The following is a 24,234-nucleotide window of genomic DNA, read 5'->3' on the forward strand; positions in this document are numbered from 1 at the left end:
TCAAAGAGACATTTGGAGAATACTCTTATTAATATGCTTTAATTTTCTGTTTGCCCTGAAATGGTCAGACTGTTGGATTCAATGATATTTGAAGATCTCTTCAAACTGAACGATTCTGCCACAAAACAAAAATATTATTTTTTCTGGAATGGTTTCCTATGCAAGCATTGGGTAATCACACATTCTTGTAAAAGTCTGTGGTAAATTGCTAAGGATAATAGGACTCATGTTCCCATTTACTGCATGTTTCAGCAATGATGACTGTTACAATCTTATATTCTGTATATTTGTTATCTCCTGTCTTTTAAGTTACATGAATGATATGTCTTTAGAAACTATGCATTTTCAGTGGTGACAATAGTAAATGAAAGACGTAAGGTGCTATGATGTATTTACCTTTGACTGCAGGATTCTCTGTTTGGAGAAACAAATTTGATTCTCTGAAGTTTGCTCATATGAACAGCAGCTGTTTGCCATATGGTTCAAAACTGCAAATGAAATCATTTCCTCATGCCCATCTGATTTTCATATGCAGTCATATATCTGAATGTTTAAGTTTGTGGATCTAATGAGGGTAGTTAAGCTGAGAATTGTTTATTTTGAATTCCAGTTTTCCTCATTTATTTATTTATTTATTTATTTATTTATTTATTTATTTATTTTCTAATAGAGCCCTTCTTCAGAAAACAAAACAAAACAGAACAAAAAAACAAAAACAACCAACCAAGTTCCAAAACTACAGGTGGTGGAATAGTGAATGAGAAAAATTCTTTAATCTTAATAAATTAAACCAAATAAAATCTTCCATATGAAATTCTAGCTCCAAGACAGCAGAAAACAGTCCTTCTTGTACATTTTTGACAACTATCAATGACATCCGTAAATTAATTAAGAAAAAATGATTACGTTTGCTTGTTATAATACTAGGGCAAGTAAAATATTGTCAGAGAAGTTCCCTGTTTACTTGGTTATTATTTAAGTCTATTAAACAGGACTATGCTAGTGTAAAGAAAAAATACACTTTCCTTTTATGGGTTATCAGTCCATGAACATGTAAGTTTTTATAGTTGTAGGCTTCTAGTACAGCTCATGAATTGCTGTCATAGCAGATTTAATGCTTTAATGAATGAGCAAAGGCTTACAATACTTACTGGATATTATGGATAAAGGTTGTTGCAACTAGTAACTAAAGTGTATGACATTAAGAAATTTATTCATGGTCATAACGCATATCCAGATTTGCATATTATGTTCATATGTTCCCATATGGATTCCTACACTAATAAAGAAAATCACAGAACATCATAATAATAATAAATACATTAAAATTAGGTAAAGTTTTATTGTGTATTAATTTATAACTTCAGTGCATTGTGTTTATGACCATTACACTGGTATCATTGACCTCTCGAGCTTTTGGCTCATGACTTCTTAATCAGAATCATTTCTACACAGGAAATAATCTTCTCTTATCATAAGCTTGCTTTTTGTTTTGCTTTGTTTCTGTTTTGTTTTGTTTTACACTTCCAGTTTTTTCCCATCTTTAATGAAGTGTCTAAATCTGATATTTATAGGAACTGACATTAAAAATGTATTGAATTGAACTGCAGTAATTAAAATGATTCACACAATTTTTTATTTTTTTTTTTCTTTTTCTTTCTGTTACACATTAATCTTGACTTTCAGTATAAATAACTGGAAAATTCTTCAAACTGGGAAATGTCATTTTAAATTCTGATATCCATCAAAAAGTTCAGATTATTATATCATTTCAGAGCTTTTTTAAAACAGAATAAAGAGACTTCTGCAATGCACTTTTCCTTCAGTTTTATTTTTTGTAGTCCTTTTGATTTTAAAATGCATGACCTGCAAATTCCCAGTAATTTTTAATTAATGTCGTGACTTGTGATAGTCGATTGATGCAATACATATGTATACTATATATGATTTCAAGAGAAAATTTCTTTATTGGTGCTCTGAAAATTTAATGCATTCATAATAACATTTCAATCATTCATTTAACAGGACAACTCTGAGGTACATTCTTCAGGTTTGGAAGAGATAAATCTGTACTAGTGATGGGATGTGCCTAATAGCTGAAATTTAATCTCAGAAAATCAAATTGCCTGAAAAAAATTAATAAATGCAGGATAGCCATGTCATTCCTATTTCTAGCTCTAGAAATACATAGGTTGCTCTTAAATTAATGCCTCCTATTTCTTTCCATGAAGACTACAACACATAGAAAAAGTACAATAACTCAACTCGGTAGACCAAATTCTCAGCTACAAAACACTGCATCAAATCTTGGGGCTTCAATACAGAAAGGATGTTGGAATGGGTCCACAAGAGGGCTATGAAGATGATCAAAGGGCTGAGACATCTTTCCTATTAAGAAAATTTCAGTAAATTGGGCTTTTTAAGCTTGGAGAAGGCTCCAGGGAGACTTCATTGCAGCATTCAGGTACCTGAAGGGACTTTACTTGCAGGAGGGGTCTGGTAGAGACAGAAAAGAGGGAAAGGCCTTAAACTAAACGAGAGAAGATATAGATTAAGATTTTAGGAATAAACTTTTTCATCAGAGGGTGCTGAAGTGCTGGAACAGGTTGCCTAGAAAGACTGTGTATCCAGATGGGATCCTGGGCAGACTGATCTAGAGGGTAGCAACCCTGCCCACAGCAGGTGCGTTGGAACTAGATGATCTTTAGCATCCCCTCCAACCTAAGCCATTCTCTGATTCGATGATTTTCACTACAAGGGAACTGCAGTTCTGATGAGAAGAGATAAACATGTGAAACAAATCCCAACATACTCTAAGTAAGTTATGTATTGTTTGAACATGTTTTATTACTTTTTCAAATGCTCCGCACAGAAAAAACAATTATACTATGGAGGAAGACTGAAGTCTAGGACAAAGTCCTGTTATATCTCTTCCAAAACACAGTGGAATGAAAGTCCATGTGAATTAGGATAACAAACAGATTTTATGTGTTTTTTTCTGGAGCTATGAAGTTTTTATGTAGAAGAGAATGTCCGTATGTAAAATTTAGAAAAACTGCAGATACAACATTTTCTTCTTTTTCTCCTGAAGAGTGATACAGAGTTTATATAAGGCATACTGGGGGTAATAATCCTGATGTGTCCCACATGTTCTCTGTGCAACAGAACTTTGGAAATAAAGACGTAACAGGCTGCTGTCTATCACACTAGGTGGTTATATTGATGTAAGTGGTAGAACATTTCAAGCTGTTATTATTTGCTTACCTCTTAAAAAAATTTCTTTCAGAATATATTGCGCTTTGAGGAAGTATTTTCTCTAGTTCTGTTGAAAACTCATATTTCAGTAGTCACCTGAGAATCTGCAAAGTTGACAAAACAAGGCAATCAAGGGGATTCTAGTTAACATAGCTTGATATGCCTCCTAAAATGCCTACTAGCTGAAAGTATAGTTACTAATTTTTTTCAAGAGATTCATGATGCTTTATAAAATTTTCTTCTAGCTTGTTTTATGTAAAAATAATTTATAAAACTTTGCTTGTATAACTACACTTTTAAATTCACATTACAAGAAGTATCCTGTAGTTGTTTAATAAAACTCCCAGAAGAGAGGAAGAGAATGAGACGGAGAAAGAAATAAAAAGAAAAGGAAAGTAAATGAGAAAGGCACGGAAATAAAAGGTCAAACAGTGAAAGTAACAGAGGTAGAAAAAGAGTGAGGCAGAGAGAAGAAGAAAAATAAAGAGAAAAAATAGCAAAGGATGCAAGAAAGATACAAAGCAGTAAAAGAAAAGATCGAAGGAAGGAAGGAAGGAAGGAAGGAAGGAAGGAAGGAAGGAAGGAAGGAAGGAAGGAAGGAAGGAAGGAAAATATGTTCCATATACACTGTCATTTAACAGCAATGAATCATACAAGTGGTTTACCAGAATAAGTAGTGCTCAGTGTTTTTTAAAATGTGATATTGGTCAGTTATACCAGACCTTTCAATGGGATTGTAACAGACATCGTTGATATAGTACAGGTGGATAGTATATAGTCTGTATGTTATTTTACTTCGGGAAAATAAATGCCATTTATTTATTCATTCGTTTATTTTCCAGATAAACTATAAGAAAAGTAGTTTAAATGTTGTTCATTTTCAAGCTGAGTGACATGGCCTTCTAATTCTTGTGGGTGCTCAATCACATTAACAGTAATTTATTGAAAGTGCTTCCACAACTAAAGGACATGTGCATAAAATAATCTCAAGCATATATAAAGACAGTTTAGTACCACTATGCTCTAATATGTGAAGTGAAACCACATTGTTTGATTTACTAGAATAACTAAAGGAACACATAGGAATGGTAAAAAATAGCTAATCAGAAATGTGGCATGGAAATTTACGTATTTTCAGAAGTAATGTTTCCATTTTCTTATTCAGAAGTTGTTCAAGTTTTTGCGTGAAAATCAAGTAAATGACAGAGGTTTATTTGTTACTTGCATGTTTTAATTTCCTCTTAAGGAATGGTAATAAATTGCAATAGGAAGCACTTATCATTCCATAGAGCATGAAATGCCTATCATTTTACCAGCTTTTTATGTAAAACATTTTTGTATCATGCTCAAAAGCAACTCACAAATTGTAATAATTGAAAATTCTTTGTCTGAGTAATTTAGTTCTTTAAATATATATTTATACATATTTATATTTATATATGTCTGAGTAGTAGCTACACTGAAACTATTATAAGAGAGAATTAAGCCATAAATGAGTGCAAGAATCATTAATTTTGGAGCACAAAAAATTAGATGACCAGAAATGTACATAGTCTGGAAAATAGTTGAAGGAAGTATCACTGCAAACTTGTTCTGCTTTTATACTTTTCCCTAGACATCCTTCATGGATTACTGTCAGATAAAATTCTAGTCTACACAAATTTATCCTTCAACTCAATCTGAGGATTCTTAAAAAACAATGTTACTGATCTGTGGAGGTGAAAATATAGTGAGTATTAATTTGTACATAGCTATTTCAAGAAAGATTTCAAAACAACTTGCAAAAATAATGCAAAATAAGAAATAATGTGTATCAGTTTAGGACAGACAACAACTGCTACTCAGCAGAAAGAAAAATTGGCAGTTTTCCATATTCTTTCTGTGCTATTATAAACACATTTGTTGCTTTATGTTTGTTAATGAATTTGAAATAGTCATCAACCACTTGCTTATCAGAATTCTAAATAAGTCTAAATAAATCTAAATCATTCTAAATAAGTCAAAGACTTATTCTGTCATTAACTGATAACTTTGGACATGAAGAATGGATCACAATGTTGGGAGAGAAGAGCAAAGTTGAAGCATGTAGCCAAATGGAGAGCTTTAGAATTGTAATTTCAGATCACAGACTTCTAAATTATGTTTTAGTATTACTTTTGTTGCAGAATTTCATATCAAAATACCTGGCAGGAGACTGCAGTAAAGTAAGAATTTATGCTGTTATTTATCACTTCTATTGAATGTGTAGTTGAAGGCTAATCATCCATTTCACCTATAAGGAAAAAAAAAAAAAAAAAAAAAAAAAGGAATAAATTCTATGAAAAGTGAGATCAAATGCTTCATAGATATAGATACAAAAATAGAATAAATTGCATATGCTTCATTGACATAGCCAATGCAAAGGAATCATGTTATTACCAATGTCATTTCACTATGCAGGGCAATACCAGTGGCTGACGATTTAAGGGGCAAAACTGTGCTGAAAAGTTTCTTTTTAATATATAAATAGATGAATGCAATCAAGAAATTTCAGTTTGCTCTAGTCTTCCTTTGAGAGTCCCTATCATGATTCTGCAGCCAAATGTCTCTTTTGATTACATGACTATTTTCCAGTAGCTGCATTACAAAGCTCGTATCCCAAACAAGGAGACTTTTTGATTCAAATAAAGTACCCAAAGCTTGTTCTTGAAAAGAATTCAAGTTGAGATTCCTCCTCTGATAACATCTTTCCTGAAGTCTTGGCAAGCTTTCTGTCACTGGGGTTACAAACCTTACCAGGAAAATCAGAGCTTTAGCCATCAATTGTAAGTTCTATTCTGTTGTTTGTGTCTTCTCCAAGTTGCTATTAATATGCTTTCATGTCTGAGAGACTGCAGGGAAACTGATGAATACCCATCATACAACAAGGTTTCTTGTTATAATCTTTAACAGCACCCTAGGTAGAAGTTCTCCTCTTTGATATGAAATTCTAGATAATTTGACCTTGACAAGCAGGATTTGGAAGGCTTCAATCTCTGGAATTAGTAGGACTAATGTCCCTGTATTTTGAATTGTTGACTTCAGTCCATAATATATAATTCAGAGTAAAATTACAAATTAAGTAATGTTTCTCTAAATATATTGAAAACAAATTTTCAAAATGCTGAATGTCTACCAGCATGGGTTATTTGTATTCTTAATCAGGAATTAAAATATTAATGTTATATAACAAATTTGTTTGTTTGCATGCTTGTGTGATTTCATTTTTGGATTGTTTTAGATTTCTAAGTAAAAATGTCTTGATTTAAATTTTTTGAAAAATATTTTATTCTGATAGCAAGAAAAAATAAACAATTTTGATATTAGATTTTCCAACAGTAAGACAGAGTGAAAATAAATTATTAGTATAGTTTCCTTTGAAAGTAATTAATCTTTGTAATTTACATAATTACATAATTTTGGTATGTAAACCAGTGGAGCTGGACCAAACATTTCATTTTGAGATCACTCTGTCATGGAGAATGTATTTTCTAATAAGCATGAAAAAACACTCCTTTATTTGTTAAAAATGGAACATTTACGGAGAACACCCACACAAACATACTTGAAGAGTTAAATAATATGGAGAATAGCTATCCTCTGAGAAGTAACTCGGTAACTATGGTATGTAAATTAAGGGCTTCTGGGGTTGTTGCCTCATAATGAATGTATTCAGCTTCTGTTTGTTTTTCCAGCAGCCAGTACCACAACTTCATTTTAGCTGGGAATAAAAAAAAAAAAAAAGGTCAAAAAGAGGTTAATTTTTAATTTTTTTTTTTCTTTTACATTCTTGAACAACAACAACAAAAATCTTTTGTAAAGGTTTTGAGGAACACGTTCTGTCTTGATTAATGTAGGCTAAGTACATTAGAACTGCCAATGGCATTTACCCATTAAATAATTTTTGGCACTGCAGAAAGTGATCAATTTGAAAACAAACAAATAAAGAAATGAACAAAAAAGCAAAAAGTTTAACATTCCTAATCCATATACTCTGAGCACATACATGAAACATCTCTTAGGAGTAGAGCAAATTTTTGGTTTTTTTTAATTCTAAATTAGAAAGGTCAGATCCTAAGAATATTTAACCACAATACAAAACATTACAAAAATCTTTCATTGGATATTAAGGGGAATTTTTCTGAAAAGAATAATCTTTTCATGAAAATAGTTTGAGGGACTTAAGTCTGTGTAAATAAAGCGTGTAGGTGTTAAAACGTCTGACTTTTTTTCTGATAAATTTTGATCAGACGATTCTTACTAAAATCAACTTGGTGTGCATAATTTATATGTACATATACACAGGTATTTTTGTTTTGCTTTGCTTATCCAAAATACTGAAAGTAGTTATTTCCAAACTAATCTAGAAGGATTAGTTTGGCATCAGCTGCTGTTTGGCACTGTGCCATAAATGGCTTACATATCTTTCATACTGTAACTTCAAAGCTCTTTTGTTAGACATTTTATCTATCCCTAAACATCACATAACATACATGTAAAGAAGAGTTACAGTGTGATTTACACAGGAAAGCGCTAAAATACTTATGCTACTAAATGAGTGCAGGAATGGACACTGGATTACCTGACTAGGGTTTAGGATTCAGAACTGAGTGCCTGAGAGTTTGAATATGGGCAGCTATGAATTACATATGTTGGAATATTATGAACATATGTGAAAGGAATGGGTAGAAAGAAACACAACCAGGTAACTTCATTGCCGATGTTCCTTTTTAACCTCACCAACACCAAAACTATACATTTCATATGCCAGGAGCATATATTTGTGTATAATGTGTTAACCTAGACATTTTTAGATATATCTTGCATAATTTTTTCACGTTTTGCACCATGAAAGTGCTCAGTTGAGGTATGAAGAAAATATAAAAATTATAAAATTAAAAGCCTGCTTTTGAGTAAAGTGCATCTGCAAAGGACCAAACCCTGTGCTTATAACACCAGGTAATAATCTCTGACTAATTTTTGTTCATAAACTATGACACAAGCTGAAGGGAAAAAAAAGCTTTTTAAAGCTGGATAGTTTAGACTACTGAATCCACATGGGATTTTATCTGTGAATGTATGTAGATTACTGCCTACATCTCAGAGGGAGGTGTAGCTCTTGTCATCATCCTGGAGTCTCCCTGGTGGGTAATCATCAGCAAGAAGCCTCATCTGAGATGCCAGACTCTCCTGCTTCACTGCATGGGGGTGTAAATACTTGACTGGTGGGGTGAGTTTGCCTTCTGGGACCAGCAATTCAGATCTGCAGCATTTAATATGATGACATGCAAAATTCTTTTGGCTGAATCTAAAATGTTGGACTCAGGGGACAGCTGAGCTTCGACATTCAACTAAACATACTAATCCCTGTGCTGGGATCTTGTTATCCTCTTCTTTTCCTTTTTCCTTTCAATTTCCATCCCTCTCCCCATTTACTTTTTTTTCTTTTTAACCTGCCTAAATAAATCTGGAGCTGGAAGGTGCCATGAGACCAGCTGGTCTCTGCCTCAGGTGCCTTAGCAGGGCTAAATTCTGCTTAAACTCTGCCTTTCTAAGCAGCATTAAATCTCCCAATCCATACTTTTGTCTTTTCCTTTCCTAGTCTCAATCTCAGTTGTTTTTTGGATTTTTTTTTTTTCTAGGACAGTAAAAAAAAAAACTCCTGCTTATAAAATGAAGCATAAATGAAGCATATATATATATATATATATATATATATATAAAATAACACATATATAATATATGTGTTATATTAATAACACACACACTAACACACACACACACATATATATATGTATATATGTGTGTGTGTGTGTGTATATATATATATATATATATATGCTTCTCAAGTAGCTTGTATCTTTTTCATCAATCAGCTCAGTGTTGAATAATTACTATGCATGCTTGCTTACTTTGTTGGTCTTACTATCCAATGGAACTAGGCATAGAAATTGTTACAAAGTAGAAAGGTTTATTTTGAACACAGCCGGTGATTCACATGACAGATACTGGTTCATATAGAAAAGCTTTCCTTTAAAGTTTATTTAGACTTGGTACTACTCTTTGTGTGTGAAAATTCCTGCCGAAACAGTGAATATCTAGCATTTCTGGGTAGCAAGTTACATCTGAAAAAAAGATCCAACTGTGGTTATGGTCAGAAAACAAAATATAAAAATAGCGATTTCTATGTATTTGGTCATGTCTGCTTACTTTTCCAACCAAAATAAAACTTTTTTCAAACTCATTATTAATGTAGGCAATCCAGAGCCAATATGTCTTTGGTAAAATATGTAACTCTTTTCTTTTTAGATATAGTTAGATACTTTTTAGATATAACCGTGACACATAACAGAATATTCTCACATAAAACCCACAACTTTGGTTACTGTATAGCTCTGTAGTTTCTCTATGTGCAATCTAAGTCCTGACATGGAATTCTTTTTAGAAAGGCTAAGAATGAAATGTGATATTTGCAGACATTCTTCATACTGAATTTCATTTCAAGGTAAAATTTCATTGAGCTGAACTTAAATATTTTGTTTCTCTTGTAAAATGCATGTGGCAAGAAGACACAGAAAAAGGATTGTTCTACATTTTGCCATATACAATGCAGGTCCATAAAGCATTTTGAATTCCCGGAGCCAGATGCAAACCTATGCCTTGACTGTTTATAAATGTAGCATCTGAATGTAACACCTATAGGATATTCTCCTTTCTAATCTCTCTTCATTCTCTGGCCTTGCACTCTGAATACACTAGTTTTCTCTAGTCAAGAGCATCTGTGCCCATGATTTTAATTCAGGCAGTATACAGGACAGTGTATTAATAATGGGAATCCATATAGATAAATATTTTATCCATCAGGGAACACCCTAGTCTTTATGAGACACAGCAGAAACCCTCCTCCAGTTCAGGACAAATGTGACTACAAGACAAATAGTCCCCCTTAAGGAAGCCAATGGCAAACAATATACTTGATTTTAATGGTGCATGATTCTGTGCTTTATACAATAAAAGGTCACTCATCACATAGGTCACTCATCACATGCATGGACAAGTCAAATACATTTGGTGAACAGAACATGGATATTTTGGGCTCAGCATGGTGCTATGACTTTTTTTTTTTTTTTTTTTTTTCCTTATTGTTAATATTTATGTCCATCTTAAAGCACAGGAAGAAGAAAGCCAGAATTTGAGATACCCATATCCTATTATTCGCAGTGGACAAGGATTCCACACAAGGTCAGTGGCACTGGGAATACAACTTCTATATTCTCTCAACTCCTTGCTGTCCCCTTTCTTTTTCTTAGCAAGACAGCAGTTCTCAAATGGGAATTTTTTATTTTGCCACTAGGCAATAAATAGGGTGATAGGAAAGAAGTGTGAATATAAATACATACATAAATACATACATATATGTACACATGTAGATATAAAAGAACATATATACACATACATATACTCATATATGTATTTTTGGGGAATAAAGAAAAAGAATGAATGCAAGAAAACAATTCATACTTTTTTACTTCAAAAACATCCCCACTGTTAAGAAAAGCTGCTTATCAGCAGTTTGGGTAGTAAATCTGGGCAAGGGAAACCGGTTTGGAGAAGGAGACCCATTTATGAACCATATGGCAAGGGTCCACATGCAAGGCTCTGATTTATTTGTGGAAAATTGAGAGGAACATTTTCCTGATGCCTGTGTTGCTACATGCTCATGCTATAGACAGTAGGTGGGTGCATGGGACAAAGAAATGGTTTAAATTAAGGCAAAACTTTTCCTGAAGTGTTTATTTTTGTACACCCACATGTCGGAAGGCCAGCCTCATGACTTTAAACAAACACCAGTGCCATTGCTTCCACGAAGTTAAAATGAAGTGCAAGAGAAGAATTACAGTCATTTTGTCTGCGATGGAAGGAAGAATGAGCCTTGCTACGGACTGAGGTTTGCCACCACAGAACACCAGACAGCTGATACTTGACCTTTAGATTCTCTTGAGTTGCCACAATTTTGGGGAAGTGGCACTTGACAGATGGCCAATGAGGGTGAAGGAAAGGCCAGGCCAATGGCCAAGGGGAGTCACAGGACGAAAGGTGAGTTTCCTAAGTGGTCTGGCTTTGTCCCTGACTGTGGGGCAGGAATAGTCCTGCTGGAACAGCCATCCATGAAATTGGCTGATGAAAAGCTTGATACAAGTGTGCTTGAGAGCAGTGTACGCTTGCGGCCTGGAAGGCCAAATATATCATGGACTGCATTAAATGAAGGGTGGCCAACAGGGTGAGGAAATTGACTGACTCCCTCTGCTCTGCCCTTTTGAGGCCCCACTTGGAGTATTGTGTCCAGGCCTGGGGCCCCCAGCACTGGAAGGATGCAGAGCTGTTGGAGTGTGTCCAGAGGAGGACCTTGCAGATGATCAGAGGGCTGGAACACTTCTATGAATAAAGGTTGTGAGAGCTGGGCTTGTTCAGTATGGAGAAAGCTCAGGGGAGATCTCAGTGTGGCCTTCCAGTACTTAAATGTAGCTTATTATCGGGAGGGAGACAAACTCTTCACGTGGGCAGATAGTGATAGGACAAAGGGGAATAATTTTAAACAAAAAAGAAGGGATATTTAGTTTAGATATGTGCAGATTTTTTTTTACTTTTTTTTTATTTTTTTTACTCAGAGAGTGCTGAGGCATTAGCAGACACAGACTCAAGAAGCCAGGGATGCCCAGTCCCTGGAGATGTTCAAGGCAAGATTGGATGGAGCCCTGGTCAGCCAGATCTGGTGAGTGGCAACACTGCCTATGGCTGGAGGTTTGTAGCTGGATGATCTTTTAAGATCCCTCTCAACCTGAGCCATTCTGTGATTCTATGATTCTATGCTACCTATGAATAGGGTCAAGGGGCAGGTGGAGAAAGGGAGAAGTCACAAGGGGAGATGTCTAGAGGAAAGGAAAGGTTTGTTCTGGCTGCAGGTGAGAGAGCAAAAGGGCTGCGAGCCAGGATGCAGCAGGGTGAAAATCTGAGGGACTCTGCAGCAGCAGGGACGAGCCCTGAGACAGCGGTGGGGGACCTGGCCCGCCCGGTACTGGCCTTGAGCCCCGGGAGGAACTGCGGGAGGGAGGCGGTGGGGGGAGGAGGGAGGAAGGAGGAAGGCGGTGGGAGCCCTCTCCTTGGGCCGTCTGCGGGGCGGGTGGGGAGGCAGCTCCCGGGGAGGGGAGGGGGAGAGGAGGCAGAGAGGATATGTTGTTGAACAGTTTCTTACCGTAAGAGGGAGTTGGGACCCAGATCTTTCCAGTTAATCACACAACAAACTTAGATCATCGCAATAAAAAGCAGCTCGGCTCGCTCTGACTCCTTTAGTGACCGGCTGTGCACAGGGTCCTTCCGAGGAGACATCTCCTCCCCGCCAGCCGCCGGGGGGGGCCGCCAGCACCATGTGGGCTACCCAGCTCCTGCCAGCCTTGCTGCTCCATCAGCTGCTGCTGCCTCCCATCACCATCCCTGCGGCAGGTTAGTTCTTCTATCACTTCTTTAGAGGCACCCTCCACCCCTCGCTAGCTCACAGCTGCATCCCTGTTCCCCTCTCTCCCTCTCTCTACCCGGCGCCCCTCAGCTCTACCTGCGCTGCACCAGCACATAGCACGGCTCGGGGTGAGGTGCTGAGTGCCAGTGCCCATCCCGGGTCGTCTCGGGACAACCTGCGCTCGGCGGGGACAAGCTGGGTGGTGTAGAAGTGTTGCTGCTTCCATCACCGCCCCACTCGGTGAGGGGCGTTCGGGAGTCTCTCAGGACAGAGAGATCAGAGAGCAGGAGGAGGACGTTTCATCGTTGCCTGTAGTCAGAGTATGAGGAAACGTCTGCCTATAATTGCCAAGTGCTAGGATAAATGTTAATTTAAATAAACTGACAAGGAATACCCAAAGCATAAAATAGTATGCTGCTGAAAGGGAAAACCCTTGCTAGAGTACAGCAGCACAAACGTGCTGTTTCCAGGCTGAAGTACTTGTAATTTCATTAGACGTTCCCGATGAAATCCAGGAGCGGAGGGGGGGGGCGAGTGAGGGGGGAACAAACAAACAATAAGTAATCAAGTGCTGGAAGCTCTTTAGCTGAATTTCTTTCCTGAAGTGTCCCCCTTGGACTGGATATCTGGAGAGCTAACTCTGTATTTCTATTGGTCCTCTGGGGAGATGCTTGAGGAAGAAAGTTTGCAAAGGTTTCTACAAACCTTTCCTTCCTTCCTTCCACCAACATTGTTCGGGTCAGACCTTTGCACAGACAGAAACAAAAGCAGCCAGAATTCAGGGAAAGGATCTGCCAGGAGTGAGCAGAGAGAGAGCAGGCGCAGGCAGTGTCTGGGTCCAGGGGTAAGGCTGGAGAACATTGGATATGGCAAGTGATGTCAGTGGCTTCCAATATATGATTAGATTTTCTAGTAAAATAATAAAAATAATTGTGTATATATATATATATATATATATATATGATATAAAATATATATAGTATTTTTAAGTGGAAGAGTTTGTGCTCTGAGTGTGCAAGTCTAAAAAATGAAATAAAAATAAAATAAAATAAAATAAAATAAAATAAAATAAAATAAAATAAAATAAAATAAAATAAAGTAAAATAAAATAAAATAAAATGGGTAGCATCATATGCAATAGACATGTAATTTTTCCCCTATAGTAAGAGTGCAGTTCTGTCGTGTGCTGAACATCTCATGAGAGCTTATATGTTCAGTCTGCTCAATGCTGATTCTATTTTCATAGGCATTAGAAGCAGGTGAAACAGAGACATAGCCACTATACTACTGCACTTTTCTGAATGCCTTTTCCACATACATTACAATTTCCATTCTATGGACATGTGACCTTTCAGTAAATGTGATGACTAGAGCTAGTTAGGAATTTTCTGAGAAAATATTGTGGTGTTGTTTTTTTTTTACTAGAAAATGCTGACCCATCAAAACTTTTCCATATAGACAGAAAACTTCTTTGGCCTAGCTCCCTGATATCAAATGAAAGAGAAATTTGCATCAAGAAACATTCACAATAGCTTGGAGTACCTGATGGTGAACAGTTCTCACCTGGGATAGAAACTCATCAACTCATGAGTTTGGAAAAAAGCACAATAGCCTTGTGTAACTTCATTTGGCCAACCAGACAGAAACTGGTGTACAGCCAAGTTCATAAGCTAGGTTGTACTTAATCCCTTGATGACTAGGATGATTTCCTTGAAAGAGTCCTTGTTCTGCCTGACTGTAGTCAGATCTGTATTTTCCCAGGCTCAGTCTAATATTCTAATGGAAGAGATTGGGAGGTTGATACTATGCGTATCAGTAGACTAATGGTTATGGTTGGTTATGGTTGTACACTAACCAATGGACTCTTCAGTTTAGTGTATGGTTCATCCTGATGTGGAGGGAAATTAGATTTCCTAAACTTCAGAATTTTTCTTAGAGTAGAACTTGTTTTCTGGCCAACTTTCATAGTGGCAGTTTCTTGGCAAAACTCCCTTCCTTAACTTTCCTCCCCCACCTAACTTAATCAATCCTATATTTTTTTGTTTTCTGGACAAGAAAGATAACTCTTACCACATACTGCCATTGTAGTTACCTTGGTTTGTAAAAATAGATGATTCTCAACAAATGTTCCAGGATTTTACAATGTAAGGAAGAAGAAGAGTTTTGAATTATTTTTACTGAAAGGTTTTCAAGAAAGCTTAATATATGTCTAAGTATTTATTATTTTTATAAATGAAAAAGCTAAGTGATGAAAACAATCAATATATATATATAGATAAGAAGTAATGCATACCCATACTTTATTCTATTAATTAAAAAAATAAAAATAAAAATAAAAAGGTTGAAGAAACTTTCATGCAAGCAAGCTGTCCATCCCAAAAGTTTTGAGTTTCTTTATTATATGTAGAAAAGAAGAAGCTGATTTGTGAAAGTGATAAACATACAAGATTCCTATAGACTACTTTCCTAGTCATTGTCAACATCCTGTAAGTTTCTATCACTTGCAGAAATAAATAAATATGAAGCTAATAACTGTATGAGAACAACAAAAAAATCACACTGACATTCTTCAGTTTTCTTAGTATTTCTTTAGTGAAGTTAATCTAGTGAAACTGAGGCTGCGTGTATAATGAAACTAGACAGGTATATTGCAGAAGAAGGAATGCTAAAGATTAATCTATATTAAAGACTTTTTTTCTGAAAAAGACTGGCATCAGAGTGTTTTTTTACCATTATTTCTCAGCACTTTCTGTAGTTCTGATCATTTGAAAAGTTTCTAACGAAGATGTGGAAGTTGCACTTAGTTCCTATAAATAACTTGCTTCAAAAAATCCCAAACCAATAATCGATATATGAAAGTTGTGTATCCCTGTGGTCTGCTTAGCTGCATATATTTTAAAGTTTAATGTGATTTATACTTCCCCACCCCAGCTGTAGATAGTCATTATTCTATATACTGTCAACAAAGCAAAATGCTACTCTGCCAGTTGGAAGACTGTATTCCTTCTGTTTAATGGAATCCTTTTGGTGCTCAGTGCCAGGGGCTGCTTGTTTTGCTCTCGCATGTAATACGCTCTTACCCCGCTTAACAGATTTTCTGTTTCTATTAATGCTATTTTCATAAGCAACCTAGCAGGCGAACTTAGAGTTGAAAGACATGAGATTAAAATGTTGCATAAAACTCTGGAAAATTGTGCATTGAAGTCAAGAAACGAAAGCCTCTTATTGGAGGAGTTCATCTGTCATTATTGTAATACTTCAGCTGAGGCCAGGGTTGGAAGGGAAATTCACAGACTCCCTCAGAGAGCATAATATCTCCCTTTTGGATCTTTACACTGAACATTAGTTTGCCACTTAAGCATTTCAAACTTTTCTAAGGCAGAATAACCAGGCTTGTTGATGGGTAAAAGCTTTATGTAGGGGGGAAAGAGTTGCCATGAACTTTTTGCAATTGCATGTAGTAAATGAGTACTGGAATTTCACTTTCTTCCATCAGTCTTGAGGTGGGGGGTAGAAGGATAGAGGCTATAAGGCTGCATGGAGATGAGAAAAATTTCCACACTTGCTTGGAAAGCTGGAATAGTAGCATTGGCATCTTCCAGATGTGAGCAAAGTTTGTACACTGCAGTAAGAAATTAGGGCAGCTACAAAGCATTGTGAAGGAATGAGGATATCCTTAATTTTTCTTCATGTCTTTTCTATTTTTTTATTTTTATTTTTATTTTTTGGCAGTCCCATTAGAGGATAGTAGAACTATTCCTGTATGTGATTAGTACCCACACGTAAAGCAGTGTGCAGTGAAGCAGAGCTAGGAACATACTCGAGATTAGTCAGATGTTCTGGCAAAATCTAGCTACAGGAGACAAAGCTAAATGAATTGTGGGCCTCCACCCATGTGCTGCCTGATGTGCCTGGCCATGCCTGGCAGTCCTCAGAGCTGCTGGCACAGTGTGGGACTGGCTGCTACATCCATCTCCCATCAGCTCCAACTCTTCCTATGACTCCTTGTTTGGGCCAGCAGCACATTTTTTATGTATACAAGATGTAGCAAAGCTCTTAACTCCTCATACAGGTCCATCTTTGTTTTGCCTAAACTGCTGTCCGGTCTGCTTGTGCTTTTCTTTTTATTCCCCCCTCCAAACCCTGGCACACTAAGTTGTGGCTAAGACCCCACTGCAAATGGAGCACACAATACACAGGGTTCCTTGGAAAAAAAACATCACATATTTGTAAAGATTGTGGAATGCAATGCGAAATAGAAGGGATTTAATTATTTTGCAGATGCATAGGAAGAAAAATCTTACAAGGGAAAAAGTTCTCTGTAATTTAGCCAGAGGTTAGATACAGCAAGTCAGAGTACAAACTGCAGACTGTTTGTTTCTGCCAATGGGTCTCAGCATCCTGCTGTGCAGATAACCTTTTCCTGGAAGAGAAAGAGCTGTTCTTTTGCATCTACCATCCAATTATAGAACATGCTATCAGTTGTTAGCGTAATCCTTTGTTTCTTGAGATTTCATGCTGACTATAGGAGAGTTACAAAGGATGGACTTTACAAACACTTGAAGTTGGGTTCCAAAGAAAATGACAATCTTTGCAGCTGCTAATGAGGGATATGTGTTCATGGGTGTGTATGTGTGTGTGGGTGTGTGACTGAGTGGTAATATGCAACATAAAGCCAAAAAGAAATATATTCTTTGCATTTCCTGAATCTGCTCAACAGCTAGACTGAAAGCCAATATAAAAATAAGGAAAAAATTATCCCTATATTATATATTGTAAACTGCTTTCTAAAAATTGCAGACTTTTATTTATTTATTTATTTTTCTGTGATGGCTCTTTTGCCAAGAAAATAAATTTCGGAAAAATAATCACACGATCCTCCAGATACCTTTCTGAGAAACAATTTAATTGTGACAAGCAAGAGATGACTCTTTGGACAGCTGGTTTTATTTTGGTGACATTCCATCTGTAAGCTGACTTCAGTACTTATGGGTATGGTTGATAAACTTTTTCATGCCAAATTATTATTTTACATAAATAAACACATTAAACCTAATCTGGTTTCTAAATCTATTCAGTATAAAAAGTTATTCTCTTGGGCACATCTCAGTTGTTTCAGTTTTTCATTATGACTTTCCTTCTTTCTTTTCTTCTTTCATTCTTTCTTTTTCTTTCTTTCATTTTTTTTTTTCTTTCCTTCCTTCCTTTCTCTTTCTCCCTTGGTTCCTTGCTTGCTTATTTTTCTTCCTCTCTTTCTTTATTGCTTCTTTTCTTTCTCTCTTTCTGTCTCTCTATCTTTCCTTTCTATTCTTTCCTTCCTTCCAAATGACTTCTCATTTGGAAAAGATGTTCACTTTTTGCATTCTAGACAGGAAATTGGACATTTCTGATACTGAAACATGCATAAGGAGAAGTCTATTTTGAAATGAAAGCAAGTTGAAACTAAGTTAAAAGTAAGTTAAAATTATGAGTATTAATTCACATTATCTAATTGACTCTTCTAGACTTGATTTAAGAGAGAAAACTGTCTTGAGTGAATTTGTTTAAAAAACTGCTTTCTAACTATTCTCATAGATATCAATTATTTCATGACCAGTAAATGATTTTGATATCAACATTCACCATTTATTTATTTTCAGTTTTTACAGTGACCATACTTTTATGTATTAAATTACAGTTAGCATATCATATCTGAAACCATCTTGTGACACCCATTTTCAAGTTTGTTTTCTCTTAGTGAAGTTGGTATATTTACAGTATTATACTGGGGCCTGTATCAATACACAGTTGACCCTTGATACTTTATATCATTTGAAAAGCATTACCCTGAAGATACACTGTTGAATTTAATTCAAAATATTTCACAAATCGTATTTTATAGACATGCTGAAGACCTCACCACATGCTGAGAACTACTGTTTTATACTCAATGATTTTTTACTTTTATACAGGGTTTGCCAAGAGCACATCTATGAATAATTAAGCTTTATCTTTTACTTTTGTATTACATTTTCACTATTTACACTGAGATAAGATTTAGATTTGCTATCTCTTTCAAAAAAAAAAAAAAAGATATTGAGATACTACATCATTTTGCATAATTGTCTTTGTACACATTATCAAGTTATAAAATTTGCTTGTATTTTTCTTCCTCTCCTTCAGATAGTTATGAATATATTTTCTTGAGGATACTGTTGTTTTGTTTTTTTTTTTAAGTATAGTGTTTCTTGTTAAAAATATTGGAGATATTTACAATATTGAACTGTTCTACCTTTTATTTCAGATGAAGTTAAGCTTCTTATGCCTTTTTCCTGAAGGTCTTTTACATGATGCATGGTGATCACATATGAGAGACCTCATCAGGTCTGATGAGAGAGATGAGGTCTCTCATATGTGTGTGGCGTCCAGGGGATCAGGCCCAGCCAGCATGTGTTCATGAAAGGCAGGTCGTGCTTGAGCCAACTCATCTTCTTCTATGGCTGGGTGACCAGACTGGTAGATGAGGGAAAAGCAGTTGACTTAATCTACCTAGACTTCAGCAAAACCTATGATATTCTCTTTCACAGTATTCTCCTGAGGAAACTGGCTGCCCGTGGCCTGGACAGGTATACCCTTCTTTGGGTAAGGAACTGGCTAGAGGGCTTTGCCGAGTGGGTAGTGCTTAATGGAGTTAAGTCCATCTGGTGACCCATTACAAGTGGTGTCCCTCAGGGGTCGGTACTGGGGCCCATCTTGCTTAATATCTTCACTGATGACCTAGATGAGGGAACTGAGTGTACCCTCAGTAAGTTTGCAGATGACACCAAGGTGGGAGGTAGTGTTGATCTGACTGAGGGTAGGGAGGCCCTTCAGAGTGATCTGGATAGGCTGGATCGCTGGGCTGATGTGAATGGGATGAGGTTAAGAAGGCCAAGTGCCAGGTCCTGCACTTTTGCCACAATAACCACATGCAGCGCTATAGGCTTGGGGCTGAGTGGCTGGATGACTGTGAAGAGGAAAGGGACCTGGAGGTGTTAGTTAATGCTCAGCTGAACATGAGTCCAGTGTGACCAGCAGGTGGAGAAAGGTAATCATCCCCCTGAATTCAGCACTGGTGAGGCCGCATCTTGAGTATTGGGTTCAGTTTTGGGCTCCTCTCTACAAGAAAGACATCGAAGCCCCGGAATGTGTCCAGAGAATGGCAGTGAAACTGGTGAGGGGTCTGGAGCACAAGTCTTATGAGGAGTGTCTGAGGGAGCTGGGATTGTTTAGTCTGGAGAAGAGGAGGCTCAGGGGAGACCTCATTGCACTCTACAATTTCCTGAAGGGAGGTTGTGATGAGGAAGGGCTTGGCCTCTTCTCCCAGGCAACAAACAGGACCTGAGAAAATAGACGCAAGTTGTACCAGAAGAGGTTTAGATTGGACTTACTAAAGAACTTTTTCTCTCAGAGGGTGGTCAGGCACTGGAATGGCTGCCCAGGGAGGTGATGGAGTCACTGTCCTTAGCAGTGTTCAAGAGGCATCTGGGTGAGGAGCCATGAGATCTGTTTTAGTGGCTTGTGCTAACAACAGTAATGGGAGGATGTGGACTAGATGATCTTGTAGGTCCTTTCCAACCTTGTGATTCTATGATTCTACGATGGTAAATTTCTGATTTCTGCCTCTGCCCCATGTTCCAACAGCATCTCCCCTTCACAAATTTCATGTAAAATTCAATACTCATATTTCTATCTTTTTTTTCCTAGTTTGATGGAAAAAGTTCTGTTTACTTTGGCTTGCAATGATGATTGTTCTTTAAAACAAAAACAAAACAAAACAAAACAAAAAAGCTAATTTAACTCAATTATCTGTTGTTAAAAATAATTGAATATCTTAATTATCTTTTAATTACTCAAGGTCATTTAATTACAAATATGATACGGAAATAATGAACATCACTTTAAAATAGCTGCTGATACTACAGAAAAAATTATATATCTTCTATATTTCTGAAACAACACTTTATAATTGTTTCACTCAAATACATTTCAAATCTTAAATCTCTCTCAGTTTTATGCACAGTATATGGAAAAATAACCTCTTTTCAATTTTTCTCCCCATTGTTGTTGTATTTTGCATTTTGTTGTACTATTTGGGAGGATTGCAATTTATTCCTTAAATTTAGACATTAAGGTATCCTCCTTTTCTTGATTATTCTTTTCCTCAAAGATTTAGTTTATTTCTGACATCCAACAAACATCCAACATGAATAATGACTAGTGGTACTGCTATGGGGCTGTTATTTTCTTCGTAACTAAAAATTGTAAACATCTTTTTCTGTCTACCAAATGAAGATTTTCATCCAACTTACTTACATCAGTAGCTATCATAATAGAAGAAACATCTTTCATTATCCTAGTCAGTTGAAAGTTTAACACAACAAAACAAATAACCACTTGGGAAGTGGATGAAGTTCTGAAAGATATAATCCAGCTCTACAAGTGGTCAAGAAAAATAAGGAAATAAAACTCCTTACAAAAACAAGATTTCATTAAGGATCTTGATTCAAATGTAAACCTTGAATTTAAATTTATTTATCTTCTAATTTAGAAAATTTGGTCTTGAGGCATTATGTGTTTGTTCTAGTTAGTGAAGTGGGATGCAAAAGTAGAAAGAAAGGAATGAGACGTCTCACATTATTACAAGTCTCCATGATGTGGTTCTTTAATAAAACACTAACTATTGCATACATTGGAGTGAGCCTTGGAACCCTGAAAACTGACATGTTGAATGCATCACTAGACTTGATTAATAAAAGCTTTGTGTAGTCTATGACATGTCCACAAAAATGAAGATTTTTCAAGGGAGACAGGAGAATGTTCCAGTGCTTTGTAAGACTATAACTCCTAAGCCTAAATACACAAGTACATTTTAAAAAGTTGGACTGATGGAGGAAGGAGAAAGCAATTACCAATGAAGTGGATAATATCAGAGAATTTAACAGTAAAATTTTCCTGTAGACAATACAAGTAGTATTTTGATCTCAATATAATGTGCAAAAGTAATCTTTAGGCCTTTTGATATCCTGTATGCTCTTGATTGCTACAACATTGGTATAATTTGGGTGATATTAGTTTTTTACTATGAAATAAGTGGGAAAATAAATCCTTTTTGGTCAGACTAAAACCTGAGAGTCTGAAACTTGACTTGCTAAAGTATTTGAGCTCTAAGTGGCATGCAACTAAATTCAACCTAAACTTCCTGGCTGTCTTGTAGCTTACTATCAGACTTACTGTTTTCTACTAAGTGTAATATTTTTGACTGAAGTGTGAAACTTACTGACATAGTTTCAGGATTGGGTATGGTGGTGGTATGGCGATATTTTGAATACAAATATCTTTTTGGTGTGGGAAACAGAGCCAAGAAAAGATAAAGAATATGACTCTGCTGCAATTTCCCCACCAGACCAGTCATTATGGTTAACTAGACCAATGCATAACGGTTAAATAGGTTGTAGAATACAGGTGTGACAACCACTTAGTGAGTCTTCCAAGTATTGCTGCAAAATGATAATTTTCTTTATCACTGTTTACCTATTTGGCATAGACCAAGACCACTCCAAGAGAAGTTGTTTTTTGAAATATTTTCCCCCAGCTGTGATTAAGTTTGAGTAAACTCACTTAATACTCCATATCTCAGAAGACTATAGAAAAGGTAGTAAGAGAACCTAAGTGTTTTTTTCTTATAGCTTACAGTAACATGTCTTTCATTGTGAGAAATATTTATTTTAAAGTGAATACTTTACAGAGTTTTGGATAGTGGTAAATGCTCCAGTGGGAAAATTGTGGAGATCCTAAATGAGTTGACAACATACTCACACACTGAAGCATCCTACTAGAGTCACTGTGGTAGTTTCCATTTCCCTGTGCACTGTCTGAGCTCTGATTTTTTTCTGTCTGACCATGGTTTCTATCATGTTAAGAGGAAGGAAGAGGCATTGCCCTCAACTTTTTCAGTAATACTTTGAGTCAGTTGAGGAAATATATTCAGTTAGGGGTTGTTTCTGTTGAGTAAAAAAAAAAAAAAAAAAATAAAAAAATGTTGGTTTGTATTTGAGTACATTTTTTATGTTTGAATTAACTGTTATTATTTCCAAATTTAAGTGGAATGTCAGACTTCTTTACTAATATACATACAAATACAAGAAACATCAGAAGGCATGGCCCACAAATTAATGAATAATCAAAGTTTAAGAAGCTGAAATAAATGTCCATCACTAATTAGGAGAACTATATAGAGAATATTGCACAGTAGCCTTTAATGTAGAACGTTAATGGGACATTATTCTATTTGAGATATTATGAATTAAAAGACCTGGTCTGAACCAATAAAAACCATTTTTTGTTTTTGTTGTTGCTGTTAGAGCTGTAAAGTTAATGCTTTGCATTATTCAGATGGTTCTAACAGAGTTACACCATGTATTTGGCGCTTCGCCTTTTGGATTATAGGCAAAGTCATAGAATGTTGTTTGAAAGCTAAAGTAAATCAGGCTGTTATGAATTGCTAAATGCAAGATCAAACCCATAATCCTCTTTGGACAACTGCTCAGGGAAGAAAAAAAATAAAAAAAAAAAATAAAAGCTTTACTGTGAACTGTATTTTTCAAGCAGAACAGAATTTCTTGATTTTTTTCTGATTGATATTCTTATTTTTGCATGCTAGCTGGTGAGTTTGAAAAGCTGTTATCATAGGGAATAAAGATAATAACACTTACCAGTAGATGGGCAATGATAGCATCAGAAACTAAAAGAAAATACTTTAATATTTCTGTACAAATTCTTACCTTCACTTGACATAAAAATCTTGGCCGAGACAGTATAACAACATCTTGTAAGAAAATAGATTGAGACATTTACCACAAAAGCTTAATGGTAGACTTGTTTTTCTGTGGTTGTCTTAAAGAACAGATGCAATTCTTATTACAGCACTTTGGCTCTTTCATATGTACATAAAATAAATAAATAAATAAATAAATAATGATAATAAAAGCAAGCAGCTTCAGTGCAGACAAAATAGTTTCCAGTAACAGTACTAATACTTAAAGTCAGAGCCCTATCATAACATTTCTCTAAGCATCATGAGTCATTTGGGATATATATGTGCTGTGCAAATTCAAGGCTGAAAATGCTTACGATAACTGACATGGATCCCAGACACAGCACCAAAATTGTTAACATTTGAACTTTTCAACAAAAACTTCCTCCTGTAAAAATAATAGGTACTGAAACAGGTTGCTCAGAGAAGTTGTGGATGCCCTGTCCCTGAAGGTCAGGTTTGGATGAAGCCCAGGGCAGCCTGATCTAACAGGAGGCAACGCAGCCCATGGCAAGAGGCTTGGAACTGGATGATCTTTAAATTCCCTTTTGGCCCAAGATTTTCTATGATTCTGTTATTTGGAGGGAAATTAATAATTTGTTTTCTGAAAATA

At 36.0% G+C, this 24,234-nt stretch overlaps 1 protein-coding gene across 5 annotated transcripts in view; it reads left to right on the top strand.

Annotated features, from left to right (window-relative positions):
- Positions 1-12,518: 12,518 nt before the first annotated feature.
- Positions 12,519-24,234, top strand: part of HGF (hepatocyte growth factor) — a 61,040-nt gene continuing 49,324 nt past the window's right edge. For 2 of the 5 annotated variants that reach the window (XR_001558599.2, XM_015878646.2), the window contains exon 1: positions 12,519-12,774. Coding sequence is in view for 4 of the 5 variants with exons in the window: in XM_015878646.2 (XP_015734132.1) it covers positions 12,699-12,774 (76 nt within the window). In the remaining variant the exon portion in view is untranslated. The remainder of the gene's footprint in view (positions 12,775-24,234) is intronic. The other 3 variants (XM_015878467.2, XM_015878541.2, XM_015878383.2) reach the window with 2 other exon arrangements.

Source organism: Coturnix japonica, chromosome 1 (assembly GCF_001577835.2).
Source record: "Coturnix japonica isolate 7356 chromosome 1, Coturnix japonica 2.1, whole genome shotgun sequence".
Taxonomy (NCBI): domain Eukaryota; kingdom Metazoa; phylum Chordata; class Aves; order Galliformes; family Phasianidae; genus Coturnix; species Coturnix japonica.